Source organism: Moschus berezovskii, chromosome 26 (genome assembly GCF_049115385.1).
Source record: "Moschus berezovskii isolate FMDL1 chromosome 26, NW_MosBer_1.0, whole genome shotgun sequence".
Classification (NCBI taxonomy): Eukaryota; Metazoa; Chordata; class Mammalia; order Artiodactyla; family Moschidae; genus Moschus; species Moschus berezovskii.
In genome coordinates, this window is record NC_142485.1 from 11,937,905 (window position 1) to 11,959,675 (window position 21,771).

The window sequence follows — 21,771 nt, forward strand, 5'->3', positions numbered from 1 at the left end:
TGATAGTCCAGTGGTGAGAACTCGATACTTTCACGGCCAAGGGTTTGACCCCTGGTCCGGGAACTAATATCCTGTAAGCCGGGCATGCACACGGTAAATAAATAAAACAAGGATCCCAATAGTGCCAACTAGTTTGGCTGGTCATTGTAAGGACTGAGTGACTATGTGTGAAGAGCTTAGGACAGAGGCCCCTAACCCTGGGGTCATGGTCAAGTACCCAACCTCGGCCTGTTAGGAACCAGACTACACAGCAGGAGGTGAGTGGTGGCCAAGCCAGTGAAGCTTCATTTATATTTATGGCCACTACCATTCCCCATCACTTGCATTACTGCCTGAACTCAGCCTCCTATCAGATCAGCAGCAGCATGATAAATGTAATATGCTTGAATCATCCCAAAACCACACCCCCAGGCCTGGTTTGTGGAAAAACTGTCTTCCGTGAAACGGATCCCTGGCGTCAGAAATGCTGGGGACCACTGGCTTAGAACAGCCCCTGGCCCAGAACTTCCACAGCAACCATTATAATTTACTGAGTCCCCAGCACTGAGCCAGATTCGTGGGAGGGACTCGACATCCTTGGTGAACTTAGGGTTAGTCTCCTTTGTACAAGTAAGAGTTACACAAGGGCAAGCAACTCAGACTGAGGAAGGAAGTGCTGAGTTACATCAAGTGTTCTCTGTAGGGAGGTGAGCCAAAATGACCTCAACCCCACGAGTCAAACTTGCCTTAACTTTCTGCTGCCCTCTCACAATGGCCCCACCGTGAGAGGAAAACGTGCCCTTCTTTCAACTGTAAATAAGCTTGTATCCTATAAACAGTATGGAAGAAAGTCAGTGTTTATCGAGACTCTCCAGAGTGGCAGGCTCCTATCTTTTAATTATCTATCACTTTCCTAGTGGATCAGACAGTAAAGAATCTGTCTGCAATGCAGGAGACCTGGGTTCGATCCCTGGATCAGGAAGATCCCCTGGTGAAGGGAATGGCAACCCACTCCGGTATTCTTGCCTGGACGGGCTACAGTCCATGGGGTCGAACCCACAACACAATTCCTTAGCACTGTGCTAAGTGCTGGGGAGTCCAAAATTTGAAAAGGATCCATCCAACGCCTTATGAAATTTCCAGGTCCTAACGGAGTTTACAGACATGGACAGAAGAGGGGACCCACAGGTGTGGCGTAGAGGGACACTGGGAAGTCTGTTTCTCCCTCTCAATTTCTCTGGGAACCTAAAACTGCGCTTAAGAAAGTCTTTAAAAAAACATGGGTGGGGAGAATGGGTAATAGCCTTATTGACAGTGTGATAAACGTTTGTCAAGGGGGCCCAAAGGTATTGGATTCTAATTGAAGAGTAGAGTGAGGGGATGTCCAGTGCTGTGAGCTGGCCCAAACGTGGGGGCACCTCGGGAGGGTGCTGGGCTGGGCTGGAGGGTGGGGGTTGGGAGTCCAGAGTGCCTAGACACTGGATTTAAGCCTCATGACTGCCACGAGAGGATTACACAAAGAAAAAGAAAATAAACCCTGATTTGACAGATAAGGAAATTCAGATTGAAGAAGGAGGGGCTCCCAGGCATAAAGGAAGTGCTGGGAGGGGGTTGGGAAGTCTGTCTCTCCGTCCTCCAGCACATAGCTTTCCCACATACCCAAGGTGATGCTCAGCGCTCACCTCCTCCCGGCTGGGCCCAGACAAGCCCAGGGTCCCCTTCTTCAACTCTCCGCCTCTGTCTCCCTTGCTCCGACCTCCACCTGTGTCTCAGCCTTCATTTCCCACGGCGCTCTACAAACACGGCCCAGCCAAGCACCCTCAGATTTCCTGGCCCCCGCCCCGCGCCCCGACCCTGATGCTCTACCTGGATCACCTGCCCCCCGCCCCAGCCCTGCTCACACCTGGCTGACTCCTTCCTGACCTGACTCTCCACACTCAGTTCAAATGTGACTGCCCTCAGGAGCATCCCTCCCTCTCCTGTGTACCTCACCCCTCCTCTGCCGCCCTACCGCTCCCCATGTGGGGCCACACCCATCAGTTTCCCCTAAAACTGTAGAGCTTCACAGTGGACACTCAGCGAAAGAAAGAAAGAAAGTGACGTTGCTCAGTCCTCTTCGACTCTTTGCGACCCCATGAACTGTAGCCTACCGGGTTCCTCCATCCATGGGGTTTCCCAAGCAAGAGGACTGGAGTGGGTTGCCGTTTCCTTCTCCAGGAGATCTCCCTGACCCAGGGATTGAACGTGGGTCTCCCGCATTGCAGGCAGATGCTTTACCGTCTGAGCCACCAGGGAAGTCCACTGGACGCTCAGTAGAGGACTCTTGGGGAAGTGAGCAAGCCCGTAGGGCCCACCCTCCCCACCCGGGGCCTCCCATCCAGGCTGGGCCTTGTCTCTTCCTTCCTGGCCTGTGGTGCCCCCCACACCCACCGGTCTCCTTCCGTGGCAGGAGCGGGGGGCGCTCTGCCCTCATCTGCAAGCAAAGCCAGAAATGGCTTCCAGAACCACAGAGAATTCCCAGACCTCTCTCCCCATTCTACTGCTCGGAGGGACCGGGAGAGTTAACCAGGCAAGGCTGAGGAAGAGAGCCTTGGCCCTGGGAGAATTCACCAGCACACCGCCCCCTGCCCAACTGTGCCCCAGAGCCTCTGACATCAGCAGCAGCGAGGGCCCCCACCCTGCAGTCTCCCCACACCACCGCCTCCCCGTCACAGCGGCCATAATTCTCCCTGAGATGGCCACGGGGAGACCTTGGGCACTATCTGCCCGATCTGTCCTATAATAACCCCGCCCCGCCCCGCCCCGCCCAGACGCACAGAAGGGCCTGGGGCGGCTGGCCCGCTCCCTTCCCCGGGGCCCTCTGACCTCCCTCCACGCCCAGCTCAGGCTGGAGACAAACAAGAGGCTCCCTCAGGTGCCTGGGACTCCGTCTGGGGGGGACACAAGGCCCTCAGGCAGGTTTCCTGAGTCAAGGCGTCCCTGGGGCCTGCAGCTGCTCATCCACAGACAAGGGGAAGCAGCCTCAGCGCCGGGAGGGCGGGGAACCAGGCCCACGGAAGAGATAGCAAACATGCACTCGAAGTCATCAGGACCCACACGGCCCCTCTAAATGGGACGGACAGTAGGGAACAAGCCAGTTCCAGGAGGTTGGGTGATCTCACAGACCGGCTCCGGGGGCCCCTGGAGGATGGACCAGGGACTCTGGGCAGCCACTGCTCAGAGCGGAGCCCACAAAAGGGGCTTCTCAGGGATGCTGGCCCCTTCCCACTGCATCAGCAGGACTGAAGGAGGGTGTGTGAGACTCGCCTGCGCTGCATGGGCACCAGGCACCTGGCCTGACTCTGAGCAGGCCCTGTCGCTTTCATCCTTTCTGGAGTGAGCGGACACAAGAGCTGGTAGCAGCCTCCCACTGCTTTCCTGTTTTTCAGGTCTTCCCTCCACCTCCGGGCTGTGGTGACACACCAAGAGGGGAGGCCCATGTTTTTCAGTCCTGTCTGACTCTTTGTAACCCCATGGACTGTAGTACGACTGGCTCCCCTGTCCTCCACTGTCTCAAAGTTTGCTCAAACTCATGTCCATTGAGTTGGTGATGCCATCCAACCATCTCATCCTCTGTCGTCCCCTTCTCCTCCCGCCCTCAATCTTTCCCAGCATCAGGGTCTTTTCCAATGAGTCAGCTCTTCTCATCAGGTGGCCAAAGCATTGGAGTTTCAGCTTCAGCATCAGTCCTTCCAATGAACACCCAGGACTGATCTCCTTTAGCATTGACTGGTTGGATCTCCTTGCAGTCCAAGGGACTTTCAAGAGTCTTCTCCAACACCACAGTTCTAAAGCATCAATTCTTCAGTGCTTAGCGTTTTTTATGGTACAACTCTCACATCCATACATGACTACTGGAAAAACCATAGCTTTGACCATATGGATCTTTGTCTGCAAAGTGATATCTCTGCTTTTTAATAAGCTGTCTAGGTTTCTCATAGATTTCTTTCCAAGGAGTAAGCATCTTTTAATTTCATGGCTGCAGTCATCATCCACAGTAATTTTGAAGGCCAATGCTAATGTGATTCTCTCAACCCCCAACATTCTTGCCAAATGAATTTGGTTGAAAAGCAACCTCAAGGACAACCTTAAAGGGAAAAGATATCCTGAGAGACCAGCAAGCAGGCTGAGATGAGATCCCCCTCACTGGGCCTGGGTCACAGGGACTACAAAGGAGAGGCTGGGCTATCTCATGAGTCCCTGGTTCAGAGCTCAGGGCCCCCAAACTGCAAAGACTGGGGCTGAGTACCCCAATACCCTGTCATTCTTTTTAAACTTTCAGCTCATGCCAGGCCCTATGGAAAACCCTGGTCAGCCTAGGTTATTCAGGAAAGTGTGAGAAAGGAAGCGGGCCCAGCCCAGGCCCCCTCTCTTGGTGTCTCTGGCCGGCTCTCCCCTTTGGTCTGTAAGCTTCAGGACTCAGCCCTGCTCCAGAACTAACCCCTGAGAAGGGAACTGACTCTGCACAGGGCTTTGGTAAAGGTTGTTGGTGTAAATAGATGAATCAATAATTGAACAGCTAAGGGCTTCCCTGGTGGTCCAATGGTTAAGAATTGGCCTGCCAATATAGAGGACACAGGTTTGATCCCTGGTCCAGGAAAGTTCCATATGCCATGGAGCAACTAAACCCCTGAGCCCTACTACTGAAGTCCACGTGCCTAGAGCCCACGCTCTGCAACAAGAGAAACCACCGCAGTGAGAAGCCTGCACACTGCAACTAGAGAGCAGCCCTCACTCACCGAAATTAGATAAAGACTGAAGACCCAGAACAGCCAAAAATCAAATAAATTAAAAAAAAAATACCCTGGAGAAGGAAATGGCAACCCACCCCAGTGTTCTTGCCTAGGAAATCTCATGGACAGAGGAGCCTGGCGGGCTACAGCCCATGGGGTCCCAAAGAGTCAGACACGACTAAGCGACTTCACTTTCAAGAAAGAATGACAGAAACGAACAAAGACCATTAAAAAAAAAAAAAAAATTGAACAGCTGAACACACAGAGTGTCAGGGGGCTGCAGGAGGAGCCCTGTAAAGATGGACTAAACGTCAGAGGGCTAGAGTTCTTGTCCCAGACCTGCTGGTAACCAGCTGTGGGACCTTGAGTGGGTCATTTCCACTGCCAGTTGGAACACACATGAGAGCTGTGACTTTCAGCTTTATTTGGAGATTTACCAAGGACTGTATACCAGGAACCCAGCCCCTCTGCTCTGAGGAGCTGCTCTGAAGCCTCGTGAATGGGTCCGTAGGGGAATGAGGTGAATGGGTACATGCAAGCAACCACACATCTTGCCGGTCACAAGGAGCCAGTGTCTCCTTTAACTATTTTAGTGCTTTCTAAATAAGGAAAGATGCAAGGATCCATATTCATCAGAAATTTCTCCTGAAAATATCTAACTACCCGAGCGTCTGTGCTGCCTCACTGTTAGTTCCACCCTGGAGCCCGCTTAGGGGTTACTGTAGGACAGTGACACTTACTGTGTGACAGTGACTTCATCCTTGTATCAATAGAACCAGGAAACCTCAAAGTTGGACAGAGGCCAAAGAATTTCACTTAGAATTTGCTTTGGGGAAGTCCATCAAAAATATCAAAAAAGGTTTAAAAGCACTTGGTCAAACAGGATCACAGGTCACTGTAAAACTACACTTATTTAACCAAAGTGACAATAAAAAATTTCAAAGGCAAATACAGATCATTACAACAGATTACTTAAAAGGTAAACAAACATTACAGTCTGTTATGGAAGGCAGATCAATATTCTAAGAAAACTTTGTCTTCTTAAAGAGACAGAAAGCCAAATTCAGGTTTCACATCACCTTACCTTTGTTTTTTTCATTGCACTAATGTTCATTGAGAGCCTACTCTATGTAGGCGCTCTTCTGGGTCCAGGCACAGAGTAGTAAATGAAGTCCCTGCTGCTTGAGCGGCACACACACCAGGATGGAACGTGTGTTTGAACCTGCCCAAGTTAAGTATGATCAAGTTTACATGGAGAAAACTCAACCTCTTTGAGTTTTCTATACAGTCTTCTTTTCTATACAACTGAGTTATACTGATTCCCTTGTGGTTTGGTTAGGAATAAGCCAGATAATGCAACGGAATCACTTAATGAGCTATACAATTTAATGCCAATTTTAGTTACTCCTCCAACTAGTAAGTGACAGGATGTATGATTTTTTAAATCTTTTTTTTGAATCTTGGATTTTTAAATATAAATTCTTTCTTTTTAATTGAATACATATATATTTTTTCAACTCTCTATATATGCTCTTCTTCAGATTCTTTTCCATTATAGGTTATTAAAAGATACTTAGTTCCCTGTGCTATAGAGTAGGTCCCTGTTATTTATCTATTTTATATATAGCAGTGTGCATCTGTTAATCCCAAACTCCTAATTTATCCCTTCCCCCACCTTACCTTTAATATTAAAATTGATGTACTCATGAATTTATTTATTTAAATTTATTTAATTATTTAATGTCTGTATCTATTTAAAGTTGTTCTAATCTTAGCCAGTCCTGATCACAAACAAAACTTTCTTTTCTTTTTTTCCCCAGGATTTCTTTCTTAAAAACTTTCTGTTTCTTCCTTTTTCACCTCCAGCTTTTTGTCCTATGCTTTTCCCTTTCTCTTTTCTTTAGGACAAAATTACTCTTTCTTACCTTAACTACATGCATTTCCAGTCCTTAGGCTTTTTTTCCCTAGGGTACAAAAATGTTTTCCTATTTAACTTCTAGTGGTTTTAATTATATATTTTAATTAGCATTTTCAACTCTTAAAAAATCCTTACTTTCTAGTGAAAATAAGAAGTAAGCAATTATAAATTGTCTTTTATATTAGTATTCTGTAGATTGGCAAACTGATATATACTATTCATAATGTCTAAAAACATGTGCTTTCTTATAGAAAATGTCTCAATTTGACACCAAGCATAGTTACTAATAGTCCTAAATATCTTTAGTTAATCTATAAAAGGAAGCCTATGTTCAGTAATTAACGTTTTAGATCTTCAACAAACCTCCATCATTTAATTTAGCAAAACTGGACAGTTTGAAGTTACCAATTATCTGGGGAAACTATTTTTAAGTGGCCATTCCTAAAGTATAATTATTTCTAAAGATTTTACCTAAAAGCTCTTATTTACATTTAATTCACTTATAAAAATTTAATCTTATCAAGTTATTTTTCTTTCTGATAAATTTTTGTAACAGAAATAATAAGATCTTATTTGACTTCTGGTAAACCTAAGTCCAATAAAAGCATTATATTTAATGTTGCTGACCCTAAAGACATACCTGTATTCATTAAGCCAACAAACTCAAGCTAACTTTAATAACAAATATTAATACTGAATAATTCCCAGAATATGTGAACCTGAAATTAATTTGGGTTAGTTTCTAAGAATTTATATAAGCATTAATTTCCTGTGTAAGCCAATTAAATAGAGCTCATTTCCAAATTAATTTCTGTGATACCACCCAAAGGTAGAGACATATCATATTTAAAATGATATCTATATATAAACAAGTAGAGACATATCTATATCATATTTATAAGGGACAAAAATATAGACAGGCACAATCGGATCTCATAGCTTCATTTTAAAATTTAGTCATTAATCAGATTTTACAACATGAAACTCAATAGCTTACAAATAGCAGTTTGAATAAGTTAAGCTTCCTAGCTTGAGTTTTTAAAAGAGACTTCTTTTCTGTATTTCTTTTTTTTTCCTCTCAGTCTCAGGAATTAGGTCTGGTAGAGTATTTTGTAAATATTCTGATAGAATATTTACAGCTCAAAGGCACAAAGAAGGTAAAGCAAACTCTTCCTAGAACTTGTTCCTTTAAGGTCAGAACTCTGAAGATGGTTTATGAAGCCAACTTTCTCTAACTATATACACAAAAGAGTTTTGGAATGTCAAAAAGAGCCCCCATCTTGCTAAAGCAACCTTAAGAATGAAGAATAAAGTTAGAGGGATGGGAGGGGAGTTTGGGGGAGGATGGATATGTGTATATGTATGGCTGAATTCCTTTGCTGTTCACTGGAAACTATTACAACATTGTTAATTGGCTATACCCCAATACAAAGTAAAAAGTTAAAAAAAAAAAAAGCTGGAGGTTTGGTCATCCCTGACTTCAAACTGTACGACAAAGCTGCAGTGACCAATATGGCACTGGCACAAAAACAGACACGTAGCTCAGTGGAGCAGACTAGAGAGCCCAGAAATAAACCCACACGGTTACGGTCGATTAATTGACGGCAAAGATTTTTAAGAACATACAGTGGAGAAAAGAGTCTCCTCAATAAGTGTACTGAGAAAATTGGGCAGCTACATGGAAAAGAATGAAATTAGAACATTGTCTTACACCAAATACAAAAATAAACTCAAAATGGGTTAAAGACCTAAATGTAAGACTGGAAACAAGAAAACTCATCCAAGAAAAGTTAGGTAGAATGCTCTGTGACATAAAATTGAAGCGGTACTTATTTTTGGATCTGTCTCCTAAAGCAAAGGAGACAAAAGCAAAGATTCATGACATCTAGTTAGATTCAAATTTTTTTGCATACAGGGAGGGGACATATGTATACTTACGGCTGATTCCTGTTGATGTTTGGCAGAAACCGACACAATTCTGTAAAGCAATTATCCTTCAATTAAAAAATTAATTAATTAATTTAAAAAGGTTTTACACAACAAAGGAAACCATCGACAAAACTAAAAGACAACTTACTGAATGGGAGAAAATAGATATGATATATATGACTCATAAAGGGTTAACATCCAATATACAGAAACTCAATCCAGCTCAGTATCACAAAAAAAAAGGACTCAATTTAAAAATGGATAGAAGACCTGAATAAACACATTTCCAAAGAAGACATACAGATGACCAACAGACCCAGAAACAGATGCTCAACATTACTAATTTTCAGAGAAAAGCAAGTCAAAACCACAAGATACCACCTGACACCTATCTGGATGGCCATTTACAGTTTTAAAAACTGTAAATAACAAATACGAGTGAGGATGTGGAGAAAAGGGAACCCTTGTACACTGACAATAGGAATGGAACTTGGCGCAGCCACTGCAAGAAACTGTATGGAATTTCATCAAGAAACTAAAAATAGAACTACTTACCATACGACCCAGCAATTCCACGGGCTTCCCTGGTGGTTCAAATGGTAAAGAATCTGCCTGCAATGCAGGAGACCAAGGTTCAATCCCTGGGTTGGGAAGATCCCCTGGAGGATGGAATGGCAACCCACTCCAGTATTCTTACCTGCAGAATCCCATGGACAGAGGAGCCTGGAGGGCTACAGTCCATGGGGTCAGATATGACTGAGTGACTAACACATCCAATTCCACCACTGGGTATTTTTCCAAACAAAACAAAAACACTCTTACGGATACCAGAGGGGAAGGTTGGGGGAAGGGATAGTTGGGAAGTCTGAGATGGGCATACACACACTACTTTATTTACAATGGGTAACCAGTCTGGTCCCAGCGAGGCCAGCAAATCTGGGGCCTTTGGAGGCAGCGTTTCTTTGGCGTGTGCAGAGACAGTGAGAGGCAGACCAGCAGGTGGAAGCTTAAAAGTCATAAGAGACCTGAAATGAATTAAAGATGTCGTCTGTGGATTCTGAAAGAAGTCAAATGAAAGCCATCATCTAAAGATGTGTAAGGATCTTTGTGATGAAACGTCTATACATGGTACAGTCTCAGCCTCGGTTTGAGACTGAAAAGGATGCTCCAGAAGACACTACCGAGCCACAGTGCCGTGTCGGCTGCCCTGGACCCAAGGCAAAATCTCTCTTGTGTGTAATTGGAACAGGCTTGGGTGGAGTGCTCTTGTTGCTTCCCCTGTCCACCTCTTTGGGTTGTGCTAAGTGGGAGAAGGCAATGGCACCCTACTCCAGTACTCTTGCCTGGAAAATCCCATGGACAGAGGAGCCTGGTAGGCTGCAGTCCATGGGGTCGCTAGGAGTCGGACATGACTGAGCGACTTCACTTTCACTTTCACTTAAGTGGTACTTAGCAGCTAAACAACAAGAGCAACAACAAGCAGCAGGGAAGGGGCTGTCACGGTGGCTCAGTGGTAAAGAACCCGCCTGCAATGCAGGAGGCATGGGTTCGATCCCTGGGTCGGGAAGATTGCCTGGAGAAGAAAATGACAACCCACTGCAGTATGCTTGCCTGGGAAATCCTGTGGACAGAGGCGGCTGGCAGTCTACTGTCTATGGGGTCACAAAAGAGTCGGACATGACCAAGCAACTAAAGAAGTGACAAGGAGACTTTGAGATAAGTTTGTTTCCTTTGCTAGGTGCCTGCAGTGTGTGAAACAGAACTGAACTGCTTTGCCTGAAGCAAGTGAAACGACTCCTCTCCTAAGATAAATTATTATTTGTGATAAGTGAATAAAAAGGATACCCAACAAGGACCCACTGTATAACACAGGGAACTCTGTTCAATATTACATGGCAGCCTGGAGGGGAAGGGAGTTTGAGGGAGAATGGATACATGTATACGTATGGCTGAGTCCCTTTGCTGTCCACCTGAAACTATCACAACATTGTTAATTGGTTATACTTCAATATAAAATAAAACATTTGACAAACAAAAAACAAAATCACTAACTCGAAAAATAACACGTGCCCGCATGTTCCTAAGCAGCATTATGTACGGCAGTTAAGACATGGAAGCAACCTAAATGTCCATCAACAACTGAATGAATAAAGAAGCTGTGGAATGCTGCTGCTGCTGCTAAGTCACTTCAGTCGTGTCCGACTCTGTGTGCCCCACAGACAGAAGCCCACCAGGCTCTCCCGTCCCTGGGATTCTCCAGGCAAGAACACTGGAGTGGGTTGCCATTTCCTTCTCCATGTGGAATACTGCTCAACCATAAAAAAGAATCAACTTTCACAACCGCATGGATGGACCTGGAAGGTATTAAGCTAAGTGAAATAATTCAGACAGAGAAAAACAAAGGCTTATATGTACAATCTAAATAATAAAACAAATGAATGAACAATAAAAAAAAAAAGGAAGAGATCCGTTTTGACGATTTTCAGGGTGTCATTTCCTTCAGTTCCCAATTAAATAAGTACTTAAAAGAGTAAACTCCTTATGTATTTTACATGAATCTGGCTGGGATGTTAGAGGTTGGTTTTCTGACACCCTTTGTTTAGCCTAACTGAGAAAAGACATTAGGCCAACCTCACTCACTCCAGACCATTCAGTGTCTTTCAACTAAGCAGATCCCAGCATCTTTCTGGGAGGCAGAGCTTGGGTGGGGGACTCTCCCAGTATCTCTCAACTGGGGACCAGGTACCTGTTACACACCACCAGATAGAACTCAGCATTATCAACCCAAAACCGGAAGATCTGAGGACCAGGAGAAACTTACCCCAATTTGTCTGGACTGGCTGAGGACGGGCATGTACTTTCAAGGCTCCGGATCCTCACCGAGTTCAGGCCAAGGAGAGAAGCCATCTCTGTGCTCCTTCACGGTCACCAAGGCCGCTGACTGAAAACAAAAAAGGCACAGCCAGAGAGCTGTGAGTTTCCGCTTTACCTGGGGGCTTCCTGAAGACTTGACTCTGGGAGATGGCCTCTCAGAAATCGCTAAGGAACTGCTCTGAAGTGGCCGAGGGCCTGGGGAGGTCAGTGTATGTGGGATTTAGGTGAGGGGGGTACCAACACTCAAGAGCACATTTTGGTAGAAGTTTGCTCCTGGTCACCAGCAATGGGTTTCTCTGTTTATGATTTTAGTATGAGAAGGTGTAAGAACCCAAACTCATAAAAAAATTTCTCTTGATAATATTATAATATCGAGGCTTCCCTGGTGCTCCGGGGGTTAAGATGCTGTGCTCCCAATGAAGGGGGCAGGGTTTCGATCCCTGGATGGGGAACTAAGATTCCACATGACGCATGGTGCAGCCAAAAAAAAATGATAATATTGTTAACTCTCTAAGGACTCATTTCGCCTGTGTTTTGCATGGTGCAGCTAAAAAACAAAACATGATAATATTGATAACTATGGAAGGACTACTTTCCCTGTTTCTCAGAGCACAAACTGCCTCATCCTTATCTTCTTCCTAATTTCTTTTCAGGATTACTATAGGTCAGTGACCACAGGGGCAATGACTTGATTTGTGTAGAACTGTGGTGGGGTGGCCTCTGCCAGCTCCCAGCAGACTCCCTGAGCACTCTACCAGGGCAGAGTTTCTCAAAGCCTAGAGTACAGTTCATAGAATACCTTCATGGTGATCACTTCGTAATTGTTTTTTAAAATACGGCTTTCACAGCCTCAGTTCTGGACCTGCTAAACCTGAAATTTCTGAGCAGGGGGCAGCTACATTCTTTAGAGCCGCATTCTAAACAGCAGTCTTTAGAGAAACATTCTAAACAGCAGGTTGCTGGCCAACCAATGTCACATGTGCATACATTTTTTCTAAATTGCCTTGACCACTGCTTCTCCTTTTTCTCTCCCCTCCATCCATCCCGGTCAGGACCAACCTCCCTTCCCCTTTCTGCACCCTCCCTCTCCACCCCCAGCTCCCCGCAAATGGCCAAAGGCTCCTGGTGAGGCAATCTATCCTTGGTGCCTTCCTTTCCACGCTGAGTGATGGCTTTTTTATCTCCCGATGATGAAACACAGCCTTCAGCTGGAGGTATTTAAGGCGCAGAAACACACCATCTGGCTGCAGCTGCAGGGCCCAAGGCCACAACCCTGACAGGCTGAAGAAGGACAGGAGCAGCCATCCTTTGGGACCAGAGGCCACGGCAGGAGCCCTCAGCATCCCCGCCAGACTCCATACCTGCCCCCACTGCCAGGAAAGATGCTCCTCGCAACGTTTAAGCTGTGTGCTGGGAGCTCCTACAGACACGTGCGCAGCATGAAGGGTGAGCTCGCGGGACCTCGTCTGGGGGGCCAGGAGCTCGGCAGTGTCTAGTGGGGAAAGGGCACAACTCAGGGGCAGGCCACGCAGGATCTGGACCCAACTGTGCCTCTCACTGGGGCAGCCTGGGCAAGCCTCTCACCTTCTGCACCTCAATGGCCCCCCCACTACCCCTCACTGAAGAATTGAGCTGGACACGAAGGTGTCTTCCAAGCTCGGTCATCCCTGGCGTCCCCTGCAGGGTTCCAAGCCGTCTTGGCTTCTACCTGACTTTGCCTTCCTCTAGGATGGGTACCAAGGGTGCCAGGGAAATCCTGGCTACGGTGGCAGTGGGGGGAGCCCAGACTCCAAGCCCCCGTGTTGGCAAGCCTGAGAGCTGATGGGTGGGAGAGGGAGAGAAGAAAAAGAAAGGGGAGTAGGACAAGAGCACATGGGGGGCGTGAGGGCTCTTTATCAGCATCATACAGTCAGGAGGCAGAAATCAGTTCCTGCAGGACCCAGGGTTATTTGGGTCAATGCCCTCCAGGGACCACAGAGCAATCTAAATGAGTCCTTTCCAATTACACTGGGCTCAACTGGCTACTGTTTAGATAGAAGCTGCACTTGGAAGACCTGTACTGGCATGGGACTCCCTAAATCAGCAAGCACCCCCCCGGCCCCAGGCATACGGAGCAGTTATTCTCACTGCAACAGTGGTATGTTTTGGTTGGGCAGCTTCAGCCAGCCTGGGTGTGCCCCCCTCCCCCAGGTGGGGCCAGTAAGACCGCAGGCAGGTTTCTGGGCCCTGGAGAGTCATCCCTCTGGGAATCCTTCCTGATCAAGTCACTTTCCCTCCAGGCCAGCTTCCTCCTCTGTGATGAGAGGAAGGGTGGAAGGGTCCGTCTCTAAGGGGCTTTCCTGCTCCTAAGCAATGATTTCCCTCTGTTTCTGGCAGGGCTGCGGCAGCAGGCCGTGCGGGCCATCGGCCAGGAGCTGAACTGGAGGGCCCTGGGGGGCCCGGCCCCAGCTGCGTGGATTAACCAGGTTCGGCGTCGTGGCTCTCTTCTTGGTAAGAGCTGAGGATTCTGGGCTGCTGCCAGTGGCAGGGGCTCCCGGGTGCGAGCATGGTGTGTGTGGCTGCAGTCCCTAGAGCCCGTCCCCCCACCTTCCTCACTCTCTATGGGAATGGCGTTGTTCACAGCCAGACCTCTGTGTCTAACTCAACCTGCCGGCTGGGACCCTGTGACTTTGGTCTGGGCTCTTCGGGGATCCAAAGAGTGAAACTGGCGGGAGGCTAGTTCAGTGTCTCCTTGGCTTTGCATCCAGGTTCTCAGCTGGAAGACCCTCTCTACAGCGACCAAGAGCTGGCCTATATCCAGCAGGGAGAGGAGGCCATGCAGAGGGCCCTGGGCATCCTCAGAGACCAGGAGGGCTGGAAGAAGGAGAGCCGGCAGGTAAGGGGGCCACGGAGGAACCCACAGCTCCTCACTGTTACCGTGCCGTGCTCAGGGCCAGCTGGTCTCTGCTCCTCTCAGAAGTCCAGCCTCGAGCAGTAGTCACTGGGCAGCAAGCAGTTTTCTTCTTTTTAATTTGGCTGTCCTCGGTCTTCATTGCTGGGAGCATCTCCTCACTTTCTCTAGTTGCAGCAAGCAGGGGTTGCTCTCTAGTTGTGGTACATGGGCTTCTCATTGCCATGGCATCTCTCATTGCACAGCACAGGCTCTAGGGCATGCGAGCTTCAGTAGTTGCAGCTCCTGGGCTGTAGAGCCACAGGCTCAATAGTGTGGTGCGCAGGCTTGGTTGCCCCCGGGCATGTGGGGTTTCCCCAAACCAGGGACTGAACCCATGTCTCCTGCATCGGCAGGTGGATTCTTTACCGCTGAGCCACCAGGGAAGCCCCAATAAGCAGTTTGAATTCTCATTTCCCAAGACTATACCCCCAGTTACTCCCGTCCCCCATCAAAGATGTTCTGGAGACTTGCGTTTGAGAAAAGCTGTCCCTGATCCTTAGCTCCCCTCCAGGATGCGCTGTACACCCATTCAGACCACGCAGTGGGGACTCTAGGGTCAGGGGAGGCCTCATCCCCTGGTCAGAAGTTCCAGGGCCGAATTGCCCTTAGCCCATCTCCTGGGTGACCTTATAGGGGTGACCTGTTCACCTGTGACAGGGCTGGCCTGGAATCCAGGGGGCCAAGGTCCTCTGGTGTGCCCCGCTCCTGGGCACTGCCCTTTCACTGGGTGCTGGGAACAACGCACAGGTCAAAGGCTGATGGCTCTACGGAGAATCGGCTCTATTTCCATGGCAAGTTCACAAGCCACCCACTGGCCAAAGTTCAGGTGAGGTCTTTCCTTCTCCAGGTTCTCTGACTTAACAGACTACAAGTTTGGGAGTCAGGAAATCTGGGACCTGCGCCCAGCAATGCTCTTGCTAAGGGTCCTGGGGCATCTTGCCGACCTTCTCTGGCCATACATCCTTCTGGTGTAAAATGAGGAATTGGACTGGGGAAAAAAAAAAAAAAACCTGTGTGAAATTAGCTGGCTGCAGACCACCTTCTTCACTCCCAGATGAATCTCTCTCTCAGGAACTTTGAGCTTCTGAAGTCAAGTAAGGGCCTTCTCAGGTGGACCTACCCACCCCTGTCATCATTTAACCCCAGGGTGTGGGAAGACTCCGTAGTGAAACATGTTCATTTTCTCCAAGTTAATCTCAATCAAAAATCCAATGCAGATTTGTTGAAAATTTTACAAAATAATTCTGATTTTTATCTGGACAAATAAACACATGTCAATATTTAAGAAAATACAGTGATCCTTAAGAAAAAAGGGCCCAAGGGACAGGCAGGTTAGCTCTCCAGTCCTCAGCCCATGTACAAGGCTAGTGGCAGGAAACAGGACCTCCTCTGCCTTTATTAAAGACAGTTCCAGGCTTCCTCAGGTTTAGCCTGGAGTTCCCCTGGCTGTTCCCCTCCTGCCTTGCCAGGCACTGTCTGTGTCCTACGCTGGCAATATTTTTCCTCTAACATTTCCCCGGGGCTCCTCTCTCCTCACCAACAGGCCAATGGGGACGAGGTGCTGAGTAAAGTGATCCCCGACGTGGGCAAGGTGTTCCGGTTGGAGGTGGTGGTGGACCAGCCCATGGAGAGGCTTTACGAAGAGCTTGTGGAGCACATGGAGGCCATGGGCGAGTGGAACCCCAATGTCAAGGAGATCAAGGTGGGGAGGGCCAGTCGGAAGGGCGGCTGCAGCAGTCGGAAGGGGGTGGCAGGGAGCTGGGGGTGGTGCCTGTCCCCCTACCTGGCTGAGTAGCGTCTCTGTTTCCCTGTGGCCTGGCAGGTCCTGCAGAAGATTGGAAAAGACACTGTCATCACTCACGAGTTGGCTGCAGAGGCGGCAGGAAACCTGGTGGGGCCCCGAGACTTTGTGAGTGTGCGCTGTACCAAGCGCCGGGGCTCCATGTGCGTGCTGGCTGGCATGGCCACACTCTATGAGGAGATGCCCCAGCAGAAGGGTGTCATCAGGTAATACTGGCAGCAGCCCCCAAAGCTCCCATTAATTTATTTGGCTGGGCTGGGTCTTAATTGCAGCACATGGGATCTAATTCCCTGACCAGGGATCAAACCCAGGACACGTGCCTAAGTGTGTGATCCAGCTTCAAGGATCCAACCCTTGGTTCCTACCCTCCATCTTATTTTCCATAGCAGGAGAGGAAGATGAGATTGGCCACACTTCTATAGCCAGGTTGCCCTGACCCTCCCAGCAAATTTAAGAACCTTAGTAATTTTCTAAGACGAGAGGTAGGGCTGAGGTTTAGCTGGTATACTCAGGTCTGACTGTAATGTTGATGAAAACAGAGTCCACCACTTAGAACACAGTTGCTATCGGGAGTTTCCCAGGGCCCCCAGCACCACCCTGGACCCTTTCCCAACCTCCCTGTTATCCCAACTGAGGCTCTGCAGGCCTCCAGGCTCGAACTGGCATTTGTTCTGATGAACTGGTGACCCTGCCAACTGTTAAATCTCACCCTTGGCAATTAGCACTTATCCGATGAGACTTAAAAAAAGATGAGGTCCATGAGGAACGTGGGTAATATAACTAGCCAGCATTCAAGAACTCAGGCTTGTCCTCTTGACCTGATGTATCTTCACCTGGCAGAGCTGAGCACGGCCCTACCTGCATGGTGCTCCGCCCCCTGGCTGGAAGTCCCTCAAGGACCAAACTCACCTGGCTTCTCAGCATTGACCTCAAGGTAAGGGGCACGGGAGGGGGCCAAGGGGGTTGTGAGAAAAGTAGGCTCTTACCCCTCCCACCGGCTTCCCTGGTGGCTCAGATGTTACAGAATCCACCTGGAATGTGGGACACCTGGATTCAGTCCCTGGGTGGGGAAGACCCCCTGAAGAAGGGAATGTCAACCCACTCCAGTATTCTTGCCCGGAGAATCCCATGGACAGAGGAGTCTGGTGGGCTCCAGTCCACGGGTTTGCAGAGTAGGACACCACTGTGCAACTAACACAGCCCTCCCTTATCAGCCCACGATAACATGAAGAACCCTCCTCCATTCTGAGAGAAGCGGACCGCTGCAGTGGGAACAAACTTGAGTGATGGCCCGCTATCCCATCAACTCAGAAGCCTGCAATGGCTCCCTCTTACTTTTCATATCCAATCTCAACTCGGTAGTTATTTTAGAAAGAAGGAAACTTAGGCCCCCAAAGGTATGGTAGCTAGCTCAGGGTCACACCGTAGGGAAGACAGGGATGAAATCTGTCTGGACAACAAATGCCGTGCTTCCGACATGGTCCTGAAGGCAGGGCAGTAATGCAGTATTCCAGCCCCTGACCCTGAGCAACCAGGAGGGTGTACCTCCCAGCAGGGCTGCGAGACCAAGCCCAGGCAACCCACCAGGTGTGCGAAAGGGACCAGCAGAGTCTAGGGTGGGGCGTCAGTGACAAGTTGGCCAAACTCTTCTGACTTTGACTCTAGGGGTGGCTGCCGAAGACCATCATCAACCAGGTCCTCTCGCAGACCCAGGTGGACTTTGCCAATCACCTGCGCAAGCGCCTGGAGTCCTGCCCTGCTCTGGAAGCCAGGTGTTGAAGGCCAGCCTGAGGCTCTACTGGCTCCCAGCTGAATGGGTTTGAAAGCTCACGGGGAGCTCCCTGCTAGAAGCCTGCAAGTCTGTTAAAGATCTCATCTGAGGACGGTGGGACGGGGTGGTGGCACATTTTCAATAAGATACTACAGCTCAGATTGGTAGCATTTTAGTACCAAGAGAATGGGGACAAGGCTCTTCTAACTTCTTTCACTGATCAGCTGTAAAATGAAGCCTAAGGTTCTCAAAACATTTGTGAAACTTTCTTTCCCTGGGTCCTGACAGTGTCTACCTAAAAATATCTTGAAAATGCTACCAGTTAAGGAAAGCAGGGTGCCCAGGGTGCAAAACACAAGGATCAGGTCAAGCTTGAGGAGGTCAAGAGGTCTGCGGGCAACATGTGCAGACAGAGGTCTTACACAGGGCCTCCCGCGACCCTCTGCTCCTCTACCAAGTGGGTGGACAGCTGCACCAAAGCAAGCAACTCCCACAGCAGACGGCTTCCAGAACTCTAGTTCATGTGACCTTAACGGAAAAAATCTAGAACTAATTATTAGACTGATTCCTGTACTTCTTCCATGACAGGAGTCAGAATAAAGAATTGTAATTAACATAAAAACTTTTAGTTAGTCTGTACCCAATTTAAAATTCTACTCTCATACTAAAGGAGCCGTGAATAAAGATTTTAATTAGTTAAACTAAATCTCTTACTTCACTCGAAGGAAAAACCCCAGGGGACTTAAGTCTTTCAATTATGTAGGATCTGTTACCAGAATCTTTCATAAAAATTTAATTTGGACAATAAGCACAAGTCTAAATCAGTTCTTAAAAGAATTCTATAGCTGGTAGCTAATTAATGGGCATTGGAAGATGAAGATTTTGATTTACCTAATTAAAAGGACAGAACCAAAATAAAGTGACTGAATGGTATTACTGAGATAATCAAAAAGCAAATTTTACTACTTTCCCATTAGTTGCTTGGTTAGATCTGAAACAGGAACTGAATCTTCAGTTTGGAGTCTATTCTGTCCTCTTAGCTTGACTTGGGGCTGCAACTTCTCTGCTTTAACAGGTCAACATCTTACTATCTTGGAAGAGATGGCTGGAAGAAGTGATATAGCATGACAGTAAAATCCCTTTCCAAGGTCTGAGAACTGGATGCTCTAAACATCTAGGTTGAGATGGGGTTATCTGGCTAAAATACATATGCAGGATGAAAACCCAACCATTATCACTTGAAGTGTTTCCATTCCAGTGCTAACAGCATTGATGATTTACACCATGTGGAATGTCATGCTAGCTATTAAACAAATTAGCAGTAGCAGAAATGCTGGTGTTTATTGAGGCATTGAGACTGTACAACGGATATAGGTATTTATTAATATTTATTGTGTCTTAGTCTATTTTTGGCATAGATGAAATTATGTTTATCCAGCCTGGAAGCTTCAGAGTGAGCAGGAATAATTGTGGAAGTATTTCTAGAACAGAATTCTCCACTACCAGCTAAGAGAAAGGTTGCCTGTTGAAAGGTGTGCACAGCAACACATGCTCTGATTTCAAGAGAACTGGCTGACAGTGAAGAAATGGGCTTTCATCACATACCATGTTTGCCTTTTTCAAACTATGCAACTGTCTCTGAGGGGCCTGGGGAGATCTTTTCTCACTTGTTTGATTTTTCATTGGAATAAAATGAGTTGTCAGTGACGACCTGCTTAGAGACTGTTTTATACAGAACTGTGTGAAAAGTGGGTATTCCTGGAGCCCCAAATGAACCCTATTACACATGCACACAATACGATGCACAAACAGGCAAAACCATTATTTCCCTAACCTCCAATTTATGAAAACGAAACATACAAAATCCTGATTTCATCACTTAAATCGAAGAGTGGGTACACAACTTCTGTATGTCATTTAAATGGTCACTTATACTACAAAAAATATACCCCCAGCTTCCTCTAAATAACAACACCCTCATTTACTCAGAGTTCTTCACACTCTGTTGCTCCAGAAGCTTTAAAACCACTTCTGCTCTGTAAGACCCACCACAAATGAAGAGACCTCAGTCTGATTCTGTTGGGTTTCCTGTTAGGAGGTAGAATGACCAAAACAAAGAACCTCAGTGATTCATTAGGAGACAAATAATCAAAGCTTCTGTGCTGATACAAAGTTGCTTGAAATTTGGGAAATTTCTTAGGCAGCCATAATATATGGTGATCCTTGGCAATGTATTACTGGCCTTTTGGTGAACCACTCTACCTACTAACCTAGGTAGGAAGTTACATGCAGGGGAGTATGCAGCAATCCTGGGAGGACGGCCCGCCACTGATTAAAAGAGGAAGGGGGACGTCCCTGGCGCTCCAGTGGTTAGGACTCCATGCTGCCACTGCGGGGGGCATGGGTCCAATCCCTGGTCAGGGAAGTTCTGCAAGCTGTGGTGTGGCCCCCAGCAAAAACGCTGGGGCGCGGGTGCAGTAGGATAGGGAAACACACAGGGGCCCCAGGGGAAAGGCTCATTCTTACATTTCAATTTTTAGTCTTCTGAAAACTGCCCCCTCTTCTTTCTTAAATATTTATCTGGCTGTGCCAGGTCTTGGCTGTAGCACACAGGATCTTAAGTTACGGCAGACAGAATCTTATAGCTGGGGTAGGTGGGCTCTAGTTCCCTAACCAGGGATCGAACCTGGGCCCCCTGCCTTGGGAGCTTGGAGTCTCAGCCACTAGACCACCAGGGGAGTCCCTGAAACCTGCCCTTTAATCATCAGCTAATAATACAAAGGAAGGGAAGCAAGGCAAGAAGACAATCCACACAGATCAACAGCCAAGTTCAAAGGGAAGAGCTGGACGGAGACCATGAGCCCTGTGAAGTTCCGTCTGCCTTTGAGAGTCTGGTTTCACAGGACAGACTGGGTGGCTGAGTTGGCGGGGTGGAGACAGAAACTTGCCTCTTTTCACCAATGCTGGCTCCTTAGGGCGCCCATTTTTCCAACACAGTCAGCACGTGGACCCCAACCTGAAAGGGAAGCAAAGTGCCACACACACTCGAAGACAAGTTTTATTTGGGAAGAGCTTCTCACTGTTAAAGCTGCAAGCAAGTGCCTTTCACAATGACAGTCTTACGGACCTAGTAGTTTCAGAGATCCCAGTGTTCAAAAGTTCATCTCAAAATTAAAAGCACACCCACACCAAAAGGAAAGCATTTTTAGACTGCTTTGGAATGTAGTCGTGGATTCCAGCTCTTCTCAGAAACAGGCCCACTGCTTCCTGGGAACCAGGTGGGAGGCAGGCAACGCCCACAGAAGGAAACGTCTCTAAATAAGCTAGCTACGTACAGGACGAGACGACCCCGTCCTCTGAAAACGCAGGCAGCAGCGTGTCTCTGCTGGTGGGGTGTATGCAACAACCCTTTGCACGGGGCGCTTGTGGGATCCCAGGGCGGCAGCTGTTGCGGTGTGGTGTGTACAGGGAAAGCCGTCCCGGAAGGGCGAGTAACGAAGGGCAGGGATCTCTCCCAGTCCCACGCGACCTTCAGCTTACTACAGCAGAGGCCCTGTTCTGTGGGATCTTCAGGAAAACTTGCAATAGTTAAAAAACAAAAACAACACCCCCCCCCATACAATTCCCCAGACAGTCTGTCTGCAAAGAGAAAGGGACTTGGTCAGGGCTCCCACGGGGGGCTCCGCCTCCCATCCACTTCCGTCTCCACGTGATATAAGACATCGGCCAGAGTGTGCTCCACCACGGCGCCCCAGCCCATGTCACTCATCTGCGGGGGAACAAGGGACAGACAGT

General features: G+C 47.9%; 2 protein-coding genes across 7 annotated transcripts in view; one reads left to right on the plus strand and one right to left on the minus strand.

The window, feature by feature from the left end:
* The window catches only part of STAR (steroidogenic acute regulatory protein), a 22,777-nt gene extending 4,769 nt beyond the window's left edge, over positions 1-18,008 (plus strand). Inside the window, exons 2-8 of the mRNA XM_055416598.2 lie at positions 12,674-12,918; positions 13,849-13,962; positions 14,220-14,347; positions 15,948-16,106; positions 16,227-16,411; positions 17,046-17,139; positions 17,871-18,008. Coding sequence (XP_055272573.2) covers positions 12,855-12,918; positions 13,849-13,962; positions 14,220-14,347; positions 15,948-16,106; positions 16,227-16,411; positions 17,046-17,139; positions 17,871-17,984 — 858 coding nt within the window. The 5' untranslated portion in view covers positions 12,674-12,854 and the 3' untranslated portion in view covers positions 17,985-18,008. The remainder of the gene's footprint in view (positions 1-12,673; positions 12,919-13,848; positions 13,963-14,219; positions 14,348-15,947; positions 16,107-16,226; positions 16,412-17,045; positions 17,140-17,870) is intronic.
* ASH2L (ASH2 like, histone lysine methyltransferase complex subunit) overlaps positions 1-21,771 on the minus strand; it is a 53,117-nt gene that overhangs the window by 4,897 nt on the left and 26,449 nt on the right. Inside the window, exons 16-22 of one of the 6 annotated variants that reach the window (XM_088832624.1) lie at positions 20,925-21,745; positions 15,942-16,229; positions 14,389-15,392; positions 12,834-12,964; positions 11,420-11,539; positions 9,154-9,210; positions 8,608-8,647 (exon numbers count right to left, since the gene is read on the minus strand). In XM_088832624.1, coding sequence (XP_088688750.1) covers positions 21,638-21,745 — 108 coding nt within the window. In that variant the 3' untranslated portion in view covers positions 8,608-8,647; positions 9,154-9,210; positions 11,420-11,539; ... (2 more) ...; positions 15,942-16,229; positions 20,925-21,637. Of the gene's footprint in view, positions 1-5,835; positions 5,974-8,607; positions 8,648-9,153; positions 9,211-11,419; positions 11,540-12,833; positions 12,965-14,388; positions 15,393-15,941; positions 21,746-21,771 lie in introns of all 6 variants that reach the window. The other 5 variants (XM_088832621.1, XM_088832626.1, XM_088832622.1 and 2 more) reach the window with 5 other exon arrangements.